Source organism: Aethalodelphis obliquidens, unplaced genomic scaffold (genome assembly GCF_003676395.1).
Source record: "Aethalodelphis obliquidens isolate GAN/ISIS:26980383/991018 unplaced genomic scaffold, ASM367639v1 scaffold9, whole genome shotgun sequence".
Taxonomy (NCBI): Eukaryota; Metazoa; Chordata; class Mammalia; order Artiodactyla; family Delphinidae; genus Aethalodelphis; species Aethalodelphis obliquidens.
Genome location: NW_020837953.1, coordinates 41,044,416 through 41,063,115, shown reverse-complemented (window position 1 = coordinate 41,063,115; position 18,700 = coordinate 41,044,416). Strand labels below are relative to the sequence as shown.

The window sequence follows — 18,700 nt, the reverse complement described above, 5'->3', positions numbered from 1 at the left end:
CACTGGCCTACAATGCTGTTTGCTCAGCACACCAACCTAATCTTTTCTATGAAAACACAACTCCAAGGACCAACAACAATATTTTTCTTCTTCCCCTAACACATAACATAATCTCTTAAAAGCAGATAGAACTCATATTTCAATATCCACCTTTGGCATTTTTTCAAAGTAGTGCCAGGGTGACAGGTGGGGGAAATGGAAAAAAATATTTGGACACAGGCCATTTTTCCATTGGGCTTGGAGAAAATCCCCATCTTGCATTCCTAGTGTATCTCTGGCCGATAAGTTCACTCATAAAACCAGGGCCTTAGCCAGGGCCACACATGTCGGACTCCTACAGACACACCGTGATCAGAGCCCTACTGCTGCCTACATTGGTGGCTGGAGGTAAGTCCTGTCACCCAGAGGCACATTTTCAGTCTCCTGGTGGGACTGGGGATGGGACGTCCCTGTACCCACTGGACTCAGTCCTGTGGTTATAAGAAAGCTGGAGTGAAGTTCCAAATAAGTGGAGCAAAGGGCAGGACTCTGCAACGTGTGGAGATCCTTCCAGAACAGGGATACTCTATTTGGGATTTGGAAATTCAGCACGTGTAGGTTACATCGTTTGGGTCATTGCTTCCTGGGCTCACGACCCTTTCTCTTTTTACAGCTCTCAGCTGTGGGCTCCCCACTTACCTGCCCAACCTGCCCAGGGTGGTTGGAGGTGAAGATGTGAGAGCCAACAGCTGTCCCTGGCAGGGGAGTCCCCCCACCCCTCCACTTCTGCCCCCCTGCCCTTACCTACCTCACATCACCCCTTTGCCCTCCACCACGGGGTCTACTGCACTGGCAAAGATGAGGATTGGTGGGGACTCAGAGAGCAGGATGGGAAAATTCGCCAATAAAAAATACATTTCTGTGCCCTTGGTCAACCTTGGGGGTGGAGGGAGAGGTGCCTTCTCCAGCGTTGATAAAGACCTGCCCTACCCACAACCCATACACACAAATTCACAAATACAGTCTTGCTCTGTTAACCAATCAGATGCTTGCTTACACATGTACTGTTATCCTATGAACCATTCATCACCCCCTATGCAAATATTCCTTGATTTAAGGAACCAACCAGTACAAACTAATTTTTTTTTTTTTTTCTTTTTGGCTGCGTTGGGTCTCATTGCTGTGCACGGACTTCTCCTTGCGGTGGCAGAGCACGGGCTCTAGGCTCGTGGGCTCAGTAGTTGCAGCACACGGGCTCGGTAGTTGTGGCTCGCGGGCTCTAGAGCGCAGGCTCAGTAGTTGTGGTGCACGGGCTTGGCTGCTCCACGGCATGTGGGATCTTCCTGGACCAGGGCTCGAACCCGTGCCCCCTGCATTGGCAGGCGGATTCTTAACCACTGCGCCACCAGGGAAGTCCCGCAAATTAATTCTTAACTACAGACAAGTAGATGTTACCAATGAAAGTAAATGCTTCCTTACCTTAAAATAATCCTAGTGATATGGAGACTAAAAATTCTGGTTGGGGCACGGGCACAAATTACCAGGACCTGTTAGTGGTAGGACTCCCGAAGAAAATACATGAGGCTGACATTGACATAAATAAATATTGTAAAATCTCTCTAATCTGACGTGATTGGGACTAAGTAATTGAAAGGTTGGTTATAGCGAAATTATTAGAAACCACACATACATTTTTAAACATTTTATTTTAATTTAAAACTTGTACATATATATTTGTTCACCAGTCTGTCTTACATAAACCACCCCCCACAACACATCATCTATAATTCCATTTCCTTAGAGTAGAGCAATGACTGTGAGACATTCAAGAAGCCATCGGAATGAGCTCTTCCAGATTTTTATGACCTATTTTCTCAATTTTTCCGTTTTCTCTTCGATGCCTAATTTCACAGCAATTTTTCAAAAGTCAGGGTTATCTGGTCTCTTCCAAGCATTTAACTTAGTTTCCATATAAATCACAGCTCACTTTTTGAACTCGCGTTTCATCGGTTACATGTTTAATCAATTTACATAATTACAATACAAGCACAGCTGGCAAACACAGGTTTGGGAACAAAAAGGTTGAATTGGGGTGAGTGCTAGTGGTGAGCGTTCAGGGTGCCCCATAGCGCCGTCAGTATGTTTCACGGAGGGAATGGCAACATCCGTTCATCTTCCCCTCAATTAATAGATGGTGACCGATAGTTCGCAATTTATACACTTGGCTCTGTGTATGTTGCCAATTCTTTTGGCACTTCTCTCACACTCACATAATATATTTTTTCTGGAAAGTTGCAAGAGCGATCCTATACCTCCCCCTTCAGCAGAGGTCACCCTTGTGCTGAGAACCAATCAATGCTGCCTACCAAAATATTTCCTCATCCTCTGGACCCGCTGACACTGCTGGTACAAAAGCATCCTTGCCTTGGGAACTGATTCATGTTGGTCTTGGAAGTGTCTCTCTACACTTCCTGCTTCTGCTTCCCTGGGAGATTTTTTTATTGGGGTTGCTGGGCAGGTCAAGCAGGGTGGGGACCAGGGTGAGGCAGGCAAGGCACTCACTTTGGGTGCAAGATCTAAGGAGGCACCACAAAACTCAGTAACCAAAATGAATATTTAAATGCAATATTTTTTAAAAATCAAACTTTTCCATAACAAAAGATCAAAATTTTAAACAGATATAATTTGCTCTGAGTTGCCTGAGAGGTCTCTTTTGTTCCACACTCACCCCAAGATTATGACCCTAGATCATAACCCACCAGACACTCGAAAATAAAGTGCTATGTGATTCAAAATTAAAGTAGGATGTGTAAAGTTTCCAGACAGATCGTGGAGCCAGACGATCCCTGCTCTACCACATAGTAGCTGTATGAGTGGAGCAACTCAATTTACCTTTCTCGGTGGGTAATATTAAAAATGTACAACAGCCCTTATGGCGTGGACCACATTGTACAAATTTCTATTGGTTGCCTTAGTTTACTCATCTGTAAAATGGGAATAGTAATAGTGCCTCATGGGATTGCTGTGATTATGATGTAAGCTGATTCACACTCTGAGCTCAAAACAGTATCTAGTATATAGTAAGTGTTCAAATTATTAGACATTTAAAGTGTTAGCTATTGTAATTGTTAATCATCCCAAGAGCCCCTGACAGGCATTATGGCATTATGATCCCCATTTTCTAGATAAGGTAACTGGGGCTCAGAAAAGTTACATAATTGCCCAAAGTCACCCCCTTAGCCTGGCGGAAACTGGAGATTCAAATTTGGTTCAACCTTTGCTCTTTAGCTACCCACAAATTATATGGCCACACTTAGCTACCCACAAATTATGTTTCCATATTATTTCAAATTTTCACATCTGTAGGATGGTTTCAGCCTATTTTCAGATTTTGGGGGTGGGGACATCCTTTTAGGTGTCTTTTTTAATTTTGTCTAATTTTAAGCATTGTTTAAAAAGCCAGTTCATCTAAGGCCCCTTAAATGTCAAGCAAACAAGAAAATGCCACGTGGATAATCAGAAATGAGGATGTTTGGAGAAAAGCAGGCATCATTCCTGCTTTTCCTCCACGGGAACCCTGGTCAGAGCACACAATGCTCTGCTGTCACCTCCCTCCTCTCTGCTTGGCCTTGGCAAGGACTTGAAGGGGAAGGAGATGGGACAGCTTTGGCAGAGAACCAAACAGTACCAAATGCAACCGCCTTAAAGTTCCAACCCACACCTATTAAACTATCAAATCTAAATAGAAACACATTTTTGTTTAAAAAAAAATGAGGGACTACCCTGGTGGCGCAGGGGCTAAGAATCCACCTGCCAGTGCAGGGGACACGGGTTCGATCCCTGGTCCGGAAAGATCCCATATGTAGCAGAGCAGCTAAGCGTACGCGCCACAACTACTGAGCCCACATGCTGCAACTACTGAAGCCTGCGCACCTAGAGCCCATGGTCCGCAACAAGAGAAGCCACCGCGATGAGAAGCCCACGCAACGCAATGAAGAGTAGCCCCCACTTGCCGAAACTAGAGAAAGACCGGGCGCAGCAACTAAGACCCTATGCAGCCAAAAATAAATAAAATAAAATACATTTTTAAAAAATACAAAAATATTTTTTAAAAGTTGAGGAGCTGTAGGGTAAGGTACACTTATGTATGTTCATATTCCTATCGGTGGGTCTAGTCTTGAGGGAAAAACTAGAGCAACAGGTGACAAGTTCCGCAGGAAAGACCAGACCCTTGCCTGGTGAGTCTACTTTCATTCATTCACTCACTCATCCATTCATTCATTTATTCATTCATTCATTTGCTGATTCACTCACTTGTTCAATTTATTAAGGACCCACCATGAGACATGTACTGTTCTAGGCACCTGGAATACAGCAGTGGGAAAAAAAATTCACAGAGCTTATATTAAAGTGGGAGAGACAATAAACAATTGAATGGGTAAATTCATAATGTCAGGTGATGATAGATACTATGATGAAGAATAAAGCAGGACCAGAGGAAAAGGGATGTGTGTGTTCATATGTGTGCATACGTGTGTAAGGATGTACGTGTGCACATGAGCGTGCATACTCTGTTTTAGGTAAGAAAGAGAAGAAAACCTTGAGCACAGACCCGTAGGAAGTGAAGGAGAAAGCTATGCTAATACATAAGAGAAGAATAGTCCAGGCAGAAGGAACAGCAAGTGCAAAGGCCCTGAGGCAGAAGTGGGCTTGGTGTATTTCCAGAACCTCGTGGAGGTCAATGTGGCTAGAGCAGAAGGGAGTGGGAGCCTATAAGGTCAGGGAGGTCATGTAGAGACTTGTAGAGCCTTGTTCAGTTCGGGGTTTCACACTGTGTAATAGGGGGAGCCACTGGCTGTTCGAGCAGAGAAGAGATATAATCATGCTTACATTTTAAAAGGATCATTCTGGCTGCTGTGTTGAGAAATGGGGTGAGGGAGGGGCCAGGGTGAGAGCAGGGAGAATACATAGGAAGCTACAATAATAATCCAGGTGAGAGTTAAATAAAGATGGTTGGGACCAGCAGTTGAGGTGGGAAGAGGGATGCGTTCTGTCTACATATTCTGGAAGTAGAGCTGGCAGGATTTGCTGGTGGATTAGAATGAGGAATATGAGAGAAAGAGAAGCAGCAAATTCACTGCCTAGTGTTTTGGCCTGAACAGCAGGTACAGTGGGGTTGCCATTTACCAAGATGGGAAAACACAGACTTGGGGCGGGGGGGGAAATCAAAATTTTGGTTTACACATATTAAATTGGAGGAATATGTCCTAAAGAAATAGCTCCCAAGAAGGGAAAAACCCCAACAAGTCATGTTGCCGAAAGATGTTCAAAACAATCACTTTTTATTTATTTTATTTTTGGCTGCGTTGGGTCTTCTTTGCTGCGTGCAGGCTTTCTCTAGTTGCGGCGAGCGGGGGGCTACTCTCCCTTGCGGTGCGCGGGCTTCTCATTGTCATGGCTTCCCTTGTTGCGGAGCTCGGGCTCTAGGCGCGCGGGCTTCAGTAGTTGTGGCACGTGGGCTCAGTAGTTGTGGCTCGCGGGCTCTAGAGTGCAGGCTCAGTAGTTGTGGCGCACGGGCTTCGTTGCTCCGTGGCATGTGGGATCTTCCCGGACCAGGGCTCGAACCCGTGCCCCCTGCATTGGCAGGCGGATTCTTAACCACTGTGCCACCAGGGAAGCCCAACAATTACTTTTTAATACTGTCTTTATTTAAATTTTTGACATTTTGTTCATCAGAGATTTTTTGTGCTAATTTTCTAAAGATTATTAAAAATGTTATTTATCCTGATTACCGAGTTTCTTGGTGGCCCCTTAGATTTTGCACCTGAGGGGAGTGCCTTGCTCACCTGACCCTGGCCCCGCTCTCAGGGCTGGGAAGCTGCAGAGCAGAGGAGCCTGGTCCTTTCAGTGACCAGAGCACCTGCACTTCTTCCCAGGTCTCCCTGCAGTACAGCTCCAATGGCCAGTGGCGCCACACCTGCGGAGGGCCTCTGACAGGCCAAAACTGGGTCCTGACAGCTGCCCACTACATCAGGTGAGTGCTCTTCCCCAGTCTCCCAGCCCACTCACCCCACTGGCCAATGCTCATCCCTCAGAGTTGGAGCCCAGATGGCCTGAACCACCCTGTGTGAAGGAGCCTTGCACAGAACCACTTCCTCAGCTGAGAAACAAGTTCTCATCAATGTATAGTTCCGTCTGTCGGTCAGTTGATGGGCCCATACGTGACATGGGTTAAGTATCCCTTGCGGGGCGCTGAGGGGGACTATGGAGAGGGAGGAGGCCAATTTCCTGTTCTCTTGGGGGAACTAGATGTGGCCTCAGGATCTGGAACTGGGTTCCCTTGAGCAACTTGAACAACTACTCCAAGCCTCAATACCATCACCTGCTAAAAATCAGGTAACAGAATTTAGTGTGGATTAAATGTGATGATGCATTAAAGGGGCTGGCTCTTAGTAAGTGCTCAATAAAAGTGAACTGGCACCATTATAAAGGCCCACAAGGGACAGGAAGGGCTCTGTGACATTCGTTGATCACCTGTCCTTTTCCCTCCCTACAGCCTCTGCTTATCTCACACCGGTTGGTGCTCACTGGAGTTTCCGCTGGGCCAATGTGATGCTTTCATAGCCAGGAGAGGTCCCTTCTCCTCACCTGATTTACAAGTTCTGTGAGGCGGGCGGGGGGAAATAATAGAGGCCTGGGCATCAGGAGTCCTGGTTCTAGTTCTGAATTGTCACTAAAGAGCTGCAAGACTCTGGACCATTTACTCCTCCCTGAACCTCAGGTTCCCCATCTAAAAATGGGAGGTGAGGGGTTAAATTAAAAGATGCCCTTGAGGATAAATGACTGCTGTTATCTCTGTATCCATCTCACTTCCCCCATAGTAACACAGAGTTTATATTATTATAACTTTTATTTTATATCATAGTTTACAGTTGGTATAATATAGTTGTAATTACTGTTTGGTTATAGTTATTATAACCAACCGATTGCCCAGAGGGAAGAAAAATTCCCAGCGCCAACTAGCAGCTCTTGGGGCAGGCACTGACTTGGGCGCATCCCAGCACTGGCCAGAGCCAGGCCTCCAGACAGTGCATTGATTGGGGCCCCTGCCCATAGGGGCCCAGAGAGAGGAAAGGACCGCCCAGAGCTTACCTTCCCTGCTCGGTCCCCTCTCCCAGTTCCTCCAGGACCTACAGTGTGGTGCTGGGCCAGCACTGCCTCGCCACCCATGAGCCCGGCGCGCTGGCTGTCAAGGTCTCCAAGCTTGTGGTGCAAGAGGACTGGAACTCCAACCAGCTCTCCAAAGGGTGTGTTCTGTCTGGGTGCGCTTGGGGGGTGGGTTGGCAGGGGTGCAGAGCGGGGATGGGGCGTCTCCCAGAAGGCAGTGGGTGCAACCCTGCCCCATCCTTTGCTCCTTCTGTAGGGAGTGGGGAGGAGCTCTCGGCCCCAAAGATGCCTGGGCTGGGCTGTGACTAGTGGAGGGAGAGGCAAAGACTGTCAGAGCGACCTGGATCTCCTGCCAGTTAAGCCTGCAGCTCCCCTGTCCACCGCAGGCACTCACTGACCGTGTATTTATTCTGTGCCAAGTCCTGGGGACACAGGGATCGGTCTGCAGGTCCCACTATAAGTGGAGTCTATGAGTGGAGTAGGACACAGTCCCTCTGCTGTCCCCTACTCTGTGTCTCCTCCCAACACGCCTTTGACATTTTTCAAAGATTCCCTGATACTCTGCTGGGACAGCCTGGGGTAACACACACAGGAAGCTGGCAAGGGGCACAGAGCTCTGCAAAGCCCCCCAGTGATTGTTCCCCGACCTGCAGGGAGATGGCAACTCGGCTTCCCCCAACTCCTCGTAGACAAGCACATACCATCCTATGTTCACCCGCCATGTCCCACGTGCCGTGCTGGGTGCTGGACGCACAGAGATGCACAGGTCACCACGCCAGCTCTCAAGGAGCCCACGGCCAGAAGTGTGGCTGGGAGGCAGTGAGGGGTGGTGGTTAGGGGTCGAGCTTCTGGAGCCTGGAGGCTTAGATACGAATACTGACCGCGTGGCCCAGCACGAGTTCCTTAGCCTTTCTGTGCCTCAGTTTCCTCTTTGGTAAAATAAGGACAGTAATAGTGTCTACCTCTAGGGTTGTTGCGAGGATTAAATGAGATAATGTATGTAAAGCGCTTAGAAAAAGTCCTGGCACATGATAGAAGCCATATGTGTGGGCTATTAGCAGTAATAGTACAATAATGGTGCAGTAAAGAGGTGTAAGTGCTGGGATCTATGTCTGAGCCATCAAAGTAGAGGGAAGTGGTCCCAGGAAGTGGAAAAAAGGAGGGAGAGGAAGAAGAGGCAGGGAAGGTTCTCTGCCCGTCAGAAAACTGGTGGAATCAACCCCTTCCTCCCGCCCGGCCCACTCTCAAGGTGCATTAGAGATGAATTCACATCTAATTCCCCTTCTAGCCGGAAGTTTGCAAGGGCTGGGCCATGCCTGATTCACCCCTGAATCTCCACCCCCTACCCCAGGGAGCGGGCACATGTAGGGGCAGGGAATAGTTGCTGGAACATCAAACTTCTTTCATCATCACTAATCCTGAGATCCAGGTGGTATTAAACAAAATTCAGAGCCATGGGTTCACTCACGCCTTCATTCCACAGGTATCTGTTGAGCACCTACTATATGCCAGGCCCTGTTCTAGGCACCAGGAAACAACAGTGAGTGAAACACACAAGGCCCCCAGTCCTGCGGGGTTTAGGGGGCTGCCTAAACCCAAGCATCTCAGTGCAGCTCAGGGAACTCCCCCTTTCTAATCACACAAGCAAGCATAGGCACTCCAGTGACCAGCAGAGACTGTGCCCAGCCAGCCTGGTCTTCCACAAGGATAGGCAGGGGTGGTGGGGGTCGCCAACCCTCCAGAACCTCACAGTCTAGGCCCCCTTCCCAGTGAGCTCTCTTCCACCCCCAGGAGTTAGTTTGCACAATCACGCCAACGAACACTTAGTGCTTTCCTTGTGCCAGGCACTGTGCTAGGTGTTTCCTGAGCGTTAGCATATTTATTCCTCACAACAGCCCCAGGCGGGAGGTACTGTTATTATCCCCAACTCACCGATGAGGAAACCACGACCTAGGAAGTGAAGGAACTTGCCTGAAGATACAGATCCAGAAAGTAGCATTAAATCAGGTGTGATGTGCCCAGCAGAGGCCTGATCTGAGCACATCTTCAAAACACTTTCCATCATCATTGTCGTCATGATTGTCCCCACTTTCTGGGGACAGAAAGTTGTCTTCCCTTTTCCTGCTTCCCCATCACCTTCCCGAAACCCAGAGGTATCCATCATCCTCTCCCAATCCCCAAGAGCAGATCTGCAGTTCCAGAAGGGCCTTTAGAAAGAAGAGCCCCAGCCATCTCTTCAAATCTGCATAATTTATCCACATGCAAGGGCTCTTCTGCAGCCCAAGGTGCCACTCTTGAATGGCTGCCCAGAAAGTTCATTCTGCCATATCGTCCAGAAGACTCTGCATCACAGCCCTGGGGAGAGCGGGCGGATGCCCTGTGGCCATAACACCCTGTGATCCTTCATCCGGGCAGCCTGCTGTGGTCCAGCACCGATGATGGTGCACAAAGGATGCAGGGTGTCCGTGAGTCATAAGTCAGTCTCTGCCCCCAAAGGGACTTGTCAACTAGATGAAATACACACAGACAAGACGCTGGAAAGCCATAAAATGACACAGAATGGGTCCAGGGAAGCCTTAAGAGATGGGGAGGAGATGGGTGGGCAGAGAGTGGAGAAGGGCCTTTTCACATACACGTGGACTCTCTATGTGGCCTGGGCTTCTTCACTGCATAGAGGTTAGGACCAAAGAACAGGAATCCTGAAGGACCAGACAGAAGCTGCATTTTCTCATGCCCTAGTCTCAGAAGTCACATGGTGTCACTTCCTCTATATCACAGTCCCCCACCCCCCAACCAGAGGGAAGAAACCCAGTCCCCTCCTCTCAAAGGACAGAGTGTCAACATCACATTGCAACAAGCACCGATGGGATGGGAGATCTCATTGCAGCCATCGTGGAAAATGTAATCTGCCAATCACTAAAGGTTTCCTAGACAAGGACGTGAGACTAATGGATAAATCTGGCAGCAGAACTCAAGGTGGAAGGGTGAGTAAAGAGTAAAGGTAAAAAGGCCTTTCAGCCTGAACATCTACTGTTTTCTAAACCAAACATAGGAAGCATATGGCTGGGACAGACATTACCAAGCAGTTATGGATTTATTTCCTTGCTGACCCTGGACAGAGCCTCAGAATCCTTGTCAACACAGCCTGCCAGGCAGCCACAAACTAATCCATCAGAGTAGACATTGCAAGACAAACCTATTTGCCCTCCCTGTTCTGTATAGTCCCCTGAAAGGCCTCAGGGGAATTTAGGGCTCCAAGCTCCACCAGGGACAAAATGCAATCCTGGGGTTTAACCACAGCTGCTCCCCAATCCCTCATAACCCCAACAGAAGGAAGATTCACCAGCAGGCTGGCCGAGGAGGGGGTTCGATGGTCCCCGCTGGGGCTAAAATCAGAAATATAATTGGGGCAGGACCAGTCAACCCTCTCTTTATGCTCTGCCTCTTGACAAACCCAGGAACGACACTGCCCTGCTCAAACTGGCCAACCCCATCGCCCTGACTGACAAGATCCAGCTTAGCTGCCTACCGCCCACTGGCGCCATTCTACCCAACAACTACATCTGCTATGTCACGGACTGGGGAAGGCTGCAGAGTAAGTGGGTGCTGGGAACCCCAAGGATCCCAAGGGAGGGAAGGGAGGCAATGTCACCCCTGTCCAGTCAGGGGCTCTCTCCCCACTCATCATCCAGGGAGTCTGGAAAAAATGGCTGCTGCCTTGGAGAAGCAGGATAGCGTAGATGGATAATCAAGTGGGGTTTATTCCAGGAATGCAAGGATTCTTCAATATACGCAAATCAATCAACGTGATACACCATATTAACAAATTGAAGGAGAAAAACCATATGATCATCTCAATAGATGCAGAGAAAGCTTTTGACAAAATTCAACACCCATTTATGATAAAAACCCTCCAGAAAGTAGGCATAGAGGGAACTTTCCTCAACACAATAAAGGCCATATATGACAAACCCACAACCAACATCGTCCTCAATGGTGAAAAACTGAAAGCATTTCCTCTAAGATCAGGAACAAGACAAGGATGTCCACTCTCACCTCTATTATTCAACATAGTTTTGGAAGTCCTAGCCACAGCAATCAGAGAAGAAAAAGCAATAAAAGGAATACAAATTGAAAAAGAAGAAGTAAAACTGTCACTGTTTGCAGATGACATGATACTATACATAGAGAATCCTAAAGATGCTACCAGAAAACTACTAGAGCTAATCGATGAATTTGGTAAAGTAGCAGGATACAAAATTAATGCACAGAAATCTCTGGCATTCCTATACACTAAGGATGAAAAATCTGAAAGTGAAATCAAGAAAACACTCCCATTTACCATTGCAACAAAAAGAATAAAATATCTAGGAATAAACCTACCTAAGGAGACAAAAGACCTGTATGCAGAAAATTATAAGACACTGATGAAAGAAATTAAAGATGATACAAATAGATGGAGAGATATACCATGTTCTTGGATTGGAAGAATCAACATGGTGAAAATGACTCTACGACCCAAAGCAATCTACAGATTCAATGCAATCCCTATCAAACTACCACTGGCATTTTTCACAGAACTAGAACAAAAAATTTCACAATTTGTATGGAAACACAAAAGATCCCGAATAGCCAAAGCAATCTTGAGAACGAAAAACGGAGCTGGAGGAATCAGGCTTCCTGACTTCAGACTATACTACAAAGCTACAGTAATCAAGACAGTATGGTACTGGCACAAAAACAGAAATATAGATCAATAGAACACGATAGAAATCCCAGAGATAAACCCTCGCACATATGGTCACCTTATCTTTGATAAAGGAGGCAGGAATGTACAGTGGAGAAAGGACAGCCTCTTCAATAAGTGGTGCTGGGAAAACTGGACAGGTACATGTAAAAGTATGAGATTAGAACACTCCCTTACACCACACACATAAATAAGCTCAAAATGGATTAAAGACCTAAATGTAAGGCCAGAAACTATCAAACTCTTAGAGGAAAACAGGCAGAACACTCTATGACATAAATCACAGCAAGATCCTTTTTGACCCACCTCCTAGAGAAATGGAAATAAAAACAAAAATAAACAAATGGAACCTAATAAAACTTCAAAGATTTTGCACAGCAAAGGAAACCATAAACAAGACCAAAAGACAACCCTCAGAATGGGAGAAAATATTGGCAAATGAAGCAACTGACAAAGGATTAATCTCCAAAATTTATAAGCAGCTCATGCAGCTCAATAACAAAAAAACAAACAAGCCAATCCAAAAATGGGCAGAAGACCTAAATAGATATTTCTTCAAAGAAGATATACAGATTGCCAACAAACACATGAAAGAATGCTCAACATCATTAATCATTAAATAAATGCAAATCAAAACTACAATGAGATATCATCTCATACAGGTCAGAATGGCCATCATCAAAAAATCCAGAAACAATAAATGCTGGAGAGGGTGTGGAGAAAAGGGAACACTCTTGCACTGCTGGTGGGAATGTGAATTGGTACAGCCACTATGGAGAACAGTATGAGGTTCCTTAAAAAATTACAAATAGAGCTACCATATGACCCAGCAATCCCACTACTGGGCATATACCCTGAGGAAACCATAATTCAAAAAGAGTCATGTACCAAAATGTTCATTGAAGCACTATTTACAATAGACAGGAGATGGAAGCAACCTAAGTGTCCATCATCGGATGAATGGATAAAGAAAATGTGGCACATACATACAATGCAATATTACTCAGACATAAAAAGAAACGAAATTGAGTTATTTGTAGTGAGGTGGATGGACCTACAGTCTGTCATACAGAGTGAAGTAAGTCAGAAAGAGAAAGAAAAATACCGTATGCTAACACATATATATGGAATCTAAGAAAAACAAAAAGGGTCATGAAGAACCTAGGGGTAAGATGGCAATAAAGACACAGACCTACTAGAGAATGGACTTGAGGACACGGGGAGGGGGAAGGGTAAGCTGGGACAAAGTGAAAGAGTGGCATGGACATATATACACTACCAAATGTAAGGTAGATAGCTAGTGGGAAGCAGCCGCATAGCACAGGGAGATGAGCTCGGTGCTCTGTGACCACCTAGAAGGGTGGGATAGGGAGGGTGGGAGGGAGGGAGAAGCAAGAGGGAGGAGATATAGGGATATATGTATATGTATAACTGATTCACTTTGTTATAAAGCAGAAACTAACACACCATTGTAAAGCAATTATACTCCAGTAAAGATGTAAAAAAAAAAAAAGGAATTCAGACTGCCTGGGTTCAAATCCAGCTCCTCCACTTACTTGCTATGTGACCTTTGGCACGTTACTTAATTAGCTTTTCCACACTGAAGTTTCCTCATCTGTAAAATGGGGATAATAACAGCACCTGTATCACAGAGTTGTCAATAATCCATGGGAAGCACTTAGCCCAGCGTCTGGCACATAGTAGGTGTTGTGTGTTAATTGTTGTCACTGTCACTAGGACAGAATGAGGGTTACATTGACTACATGACTTCTGGCACAGAAGTCCCTTTTCTTTTTCTCCCCTTTCTTGGCCATGCCGCGCGGCATGTGGGATGTGGGATCTTACTTCCCCAGCCAGGGATCGAACCCATGCCCCCTGCAGTGGAAGTGCAGAGTCCTAACCACTGGACCGCCAGGGAAGTCCCCAGAAGTCCCTTTTTATGGCCCAAAGCCAGAGTCCAAAATAGCATTCACTCTGTGACCTCAGGATTCCAGAGCTCCACAAAGGTCCCTGGGGCCCTCATCAGACTCTCTGCTCTCCATCTCAAAACTCATCTGTCCCACGTGCCTCCTGACCTTGCTGCTCAGACCCTGGCTACATGTGGGTCTCCTTTTGACATAAGCCCTAAGGGTCAGAAAGCCAATGACAGTAGGCCACCAAGAAGGAACAGAGGACCTGCCCTCCCCTTGTAAAATCACCAGAGGTTTGGAAAGCTCTAGGAAGGCTCATGCAGATAAGTGGTTATTTTTTTTTCATAATGACATAAATCTATAAGTGACACGTTTTTTACAGAGGTACATCAACACACATACACTCAAATTAGTATCACCCTCTTGCCTGGCTTATCTGCAAAAACATGGATACATGGAAACTCAGCAGAAGTAAGAAGAGGGAAGTGTATCTCATGCTTACTGAGATACAAGCACAACCACTGGTTCATTTATCAGAAAACACCCAGGCAGAAAGTATTTCACTGGAGGCAGCAAGAGCCAGGGAAGGGTCCAAATGCTTGGCTTTATCCCCAGCTCTGTTGGTCACTAGCTGTGTAACCTTAGCTTCAGTTTTCTCATCTGTAAAATGGAAATACGGTTGGCAAAGGTTAAAAGAGATGACAAAAGAGATGAGAAAATGCTTATACACTTGCAAAATATAATACAGGTTAGACTAGATTTAATTAGGATGGTCTTGGGAAAGCTGCTTAATTTCTCTTGGCTTCAATGTCCCATCTGTCCCAATGTCCAAAATAGGAATAAATACTTACTGTGAGGATTAGTTTAGTATTTTGAACGGCCTAATAAAATGCAAGTGAAGAATATTATTGGTCTTTGACATGAGTAGCAGTGATGATAGTAATGAAAGTGATGGTGGCAGTGTCGTTGGGAGCCATTAGGAAAGCGCTACTTTCAATGCATTCAAATATTTTTCCCAAGCTGGGTCTCCAGATGCCAGCAGGCTCACCGTCATATTTAAGGTAAGTGGTAGAAACCATGGAGCCAGCACAACAAAATGGAGAGTTTGTTATAAGGATTTAAGAGACTCAGCCAAGGCCAGAGACAGCCAGGCTTCAGGAACAGGAGAGAAACAGGGGCTGAAAGACTATGAGAAACTCAGGAAACCCTCTCTCAGAATTTCTTTTCTTCGTGGATCTACTCCATCCTTCTCTCCCTAGAAGAAAATGGCAGCCACTACCAACAGCTCCCAGATTTATATCCTCTCTGGCTGGGATTTCTTAGTCCCACCCCCAAATTCTCAGGAGAAGGAGCTCATTGGCTTAGCTGGAGTCAGGTGTTCACCCCTGAACCAATCAGCTGTGGCCAGAACACTACCCAATCAACTGTGAGGATACAGTATGGGCAAACATGGCTGCTCTCATGGCAACCCTATGGATGGAGGGAAGTAAGAGGGACCATAAAGAAAGAGGCTGGGCATCCACTACTTGCTTTTTTCTCAGGAGTCCCTTTGTCCCTGTAACACCTTCTCTCTTGTCTCATGCAGCCAGAGGAGCTCTTCCTGACATCCTGCAGCAGGGCGAGCTGCTGGCTGTGGACTCTGCCACATGCTCCCAACCTGTTTGGTGGGGCAGGACTGTGAAGACCAATATGATCTGTGCTGGGGGTGATGGTGTGATCTCCAGCTGCAGTGTGAGTGCAGGAAGTCAGGTGACCCCACACACACACTGACAAAATGAGGCTGAGGATGGGGAGAGTCTCTCAGGGTCCTGGACTCCATCCTCCCAGCTGCTAGCAAAGCACTGGGAAACAGCTTCACACACTTGAACCCTGACCTTTGTCCTTGCAGTCTCCAGAAAAGATATTTTGAGATTCTCCTTGTAGTAGTGTCCACCCTCTCACTGCTGGGAAGTCCTTCCTTGGGTCTCATTGAGGTCTCTCACGACTGTCATCTCTCTTATTCTTTCCTCTGTGTAGTAAGGGAGCCAAGGGGACATATTTGCTGGGTTAGGACCTTTCTAAGGTGATTTCAAGTTTATCTGTTGAATTAGTCCCATTCATGACCCAACGTATCCCTTCATGGTAGCTGCCACAGAGCCTTTCTGATACAGTGTCTTAACCAAAAGGACTTGCTATGTGGTGGACTTTGAAGCAGAGTGGGGACAGAGCGGGAAGGAGCTTCACGTGTCCTTCAGATCACACTGGGCCCCTACACTCTCTGCCCAGGCAGACGGGCCCCCGGGACACTCCGTCAACGGGAGGAAGTGGCCGGTGGTGATTGAGCGCGTGGCATTCTAACTCTGGGTCACGTCCCAGCTCCTCCACTTTACTGCTTGCACAGCCTGTCTGAGGGCTTCTGTCTTCCTCTTTGATGAAATGGGGATGCTGCAACACTTACCTCATAGGTTTTGGTAAAGATTAAATGAGATAAGGCCTATAAAGTGCCAGCACCATTCCAGGCACACACACAGCTCCTGTTGGTATTATGGTGCCGTCTTGAGCTGTGACCGCAAGGCCTGGCCTCCGAGAATACGGCAACCCACCGCGGAACAATATAAATGCACTGCCAACATGTAAAACACGGGGCTCTGAAGGGTGGCCCCTTCCCCTCCCCTCCCATCGCCCCACCCAAGCTCAAAGGCCCCTCCTGACAGAACACTGGCCTTCCCCAGGGGGACTCCGGCAGACCACTGAACTGCCAGGCGGCTAACGGCCAGGGGCAAGTGCACGGCGTGGTCAGCTTCGGGTCCTCCCTTGGTTGCAACTACTACCACAAGCCCTCCGTCTTCACACGGGTCTCCAACCACACTGACCGGATCAATTCGGTAAGAACCGGACCAGCCCTGTGCCCCCCAGGCCCTGCCCTGGCCCTGGCCCCATGAGGGCCATGCCTACCTGAGTTCTGAGGACCCCTTCCCTCCTCTTGAGAGCTAGGAGGCTGCAGACCTGGGCAACCCCTGCAGGATCCCCCATAGGCCCCAACATTTCTGTGTGAGTTGAGTGAAGAGGCACATAGAGGGTGGTCTTGTCCAAAGAGGTTGAACATAAAGGTTACTCCTCCAGCATTAATAGCAGGTTCCCTAGGATTCATGGGGTATTTTGGTTTTGCTTATCTACATGTAGGCCCAGACCCCACTGCCCAATGCTATATTTATCTGCAAAGCCCAAAACCTGGTCGTTTGAGATCCTCACAGCCTTAATTATTAGAAATTAGTCATTCTAAAGGGTCCCCCAGCTGTTCTGTAGGGTGACCAATCATCTCAGTTTGCGCTGGACTGGGAAGTTGCCTGGCATGCAGGCCTTTCTGTTTCAGACCAAGGCAGTCCAGGTAAATGGGGCTGAGCTGATCCCACTATGACTGTGAATGTGTCCCCAGAGAGCTTTAGCCTGTGAGCTCAAAACCAGTGCCTCACAAACTTCCACACCAGCTCAATTCCTATTTTTAAAAAACAGTGAATAGGGCTTCCCCGGTGGCGCAGTGGTTGAGAGTCCACCTGCCAATGCAGGGGACGCGGGTTCATGCCCCGGTCCGGGAAGATCCCACATGCCGCGGAGCAGCTGGGCCTGTGAGCCGTGGCCGCTGAGCCTGCGCGTTGGAGCCTGTTCCCCCCAAAGGGAAAAACAAAAAAAGTGAGGGGCCCCCAACACCCAAAAAAAAAAAAAAAAAAAAACAGTGAATAAACATTCATTTATAATGAAAACCAGAAAAAAACTTTATTAAAAAAAAAAAACCCAAAAACTGGCACCAATCTTGGGAGTAGCCACGGATACAGGGAGAGTTGTCACAGAAAGGGCAGGCCTTGGTGGGGGGGACCTGGGGGAGGGCGGAGGAGGCATCGTGCCTGGTAATGGATGCTGGAGGGGAAAAGCAGGACACCGTGCCGATCGGGGGCACTTTTTTACCCACCTCTCAGCAGTGCCACCACCTGGGTTTGCTCTTCTGTAAAATAGGACTTGAACTAGACCAGGACTCATCCACATTTTTAGGAGGCAGAACAAGTCGGGGTTGTGGTGTTTGTGACAGAGCCCCCAAAGAAGGGAAAGCTGGCATCTGGTTTCATTATTTCAAGTTGAATTTACAGAGAGCTGTTTAATTAAATCAAACCGACACTCCATTATAAAATCAAATATGATGTCACAGCCGTGAGCTTGCAGTCCCAGGACGAAAACAACACTGTCAAATGGGCACTGTCAAAATAAGCAGGTGGCTGCCTCCGGGTTTTCCCATTACTACTTGAGGGCTCCTTGTTCATGTGTCTGTCTGCTGGCATTTCTCTACCAACAAGTGGTTACAGGCACCAGAAGTGCCAAGAAGAGAGTGGCCATTAACTTACCAGGTTCTCTCTGTCCATTGGGGGAAAGCTCTGGTCCCCTTTTGCCAGAGGAAAACCTGAGTCCAGCTTTGAAAGTGCACCAGCATTTCAAAAGAGCCCGAGACAGATTAGATGGGAGGATGCTTAGGGCCTTTTCCCAGCCAAATCCGAGGGTCCTTTCCAGCCCCAGCTGCCGCGTGAGTCACCACGCGGCTGGCCCTGGCAGCACCTTGGGGACCCCGAGCAGGGCCAGGAGCAATTGTCCTATCTTTTGGTCCCAGCATCAGCTGTTCCCAGCCACAGACACAAGCACAACAGAGCAGGTCTCAGCCGAAAGCCTGGCCAGATGTCAGAGGGGATCAATGGGGAAAGCAAGCCTTTGGAGGCAGCCGGGCAGAGGCCCTAGGCTCCCGGGACAGCAGCCAGGGCAGGCTCATGTGCCTGTGACAGGTTCCAGGAGCAGCAGAGCCAAGCTGCCAGCTGTCCTCTGGTAGAGGCCGCCCCGGCAACTGCAGAGGGGCCAGTGGAGCCTTGCAGTGGTCCCA

At 47.6% G+C, this 18,700-nt stretch overlaps 1 protein-coding gene across 1 annotated transcript; it reads left to right on the top strand.

Annotated features, from left to right (window-relative positions):
- The first annotated feature begins 323 nt into the window (after nt 1–323).
- LOC113621468 (chymotrypsin-like elastase family member 2A) lies at nt 324–17,347 on the top strand. The gene is made up of 6 exons (XM_027108297.1): nt 324–387; nt 5,809–6,013; nt 7,158–7,286; nt 10,605–10,741; nt 15,389–15,534; nt 16,515–17,347. Exons 1-6 carry the CDS (start codon nt 324–326, stop codon nt 16,722–16,724), a joined length of 891 nt encoding a protein of 296 aa, XP_026964098.1. The 3' UTR covers nt 16,725–17,347.
- The last annotated feature ends 1,353 nt before the right edge of the window (nt 17,348–18,700 follow it).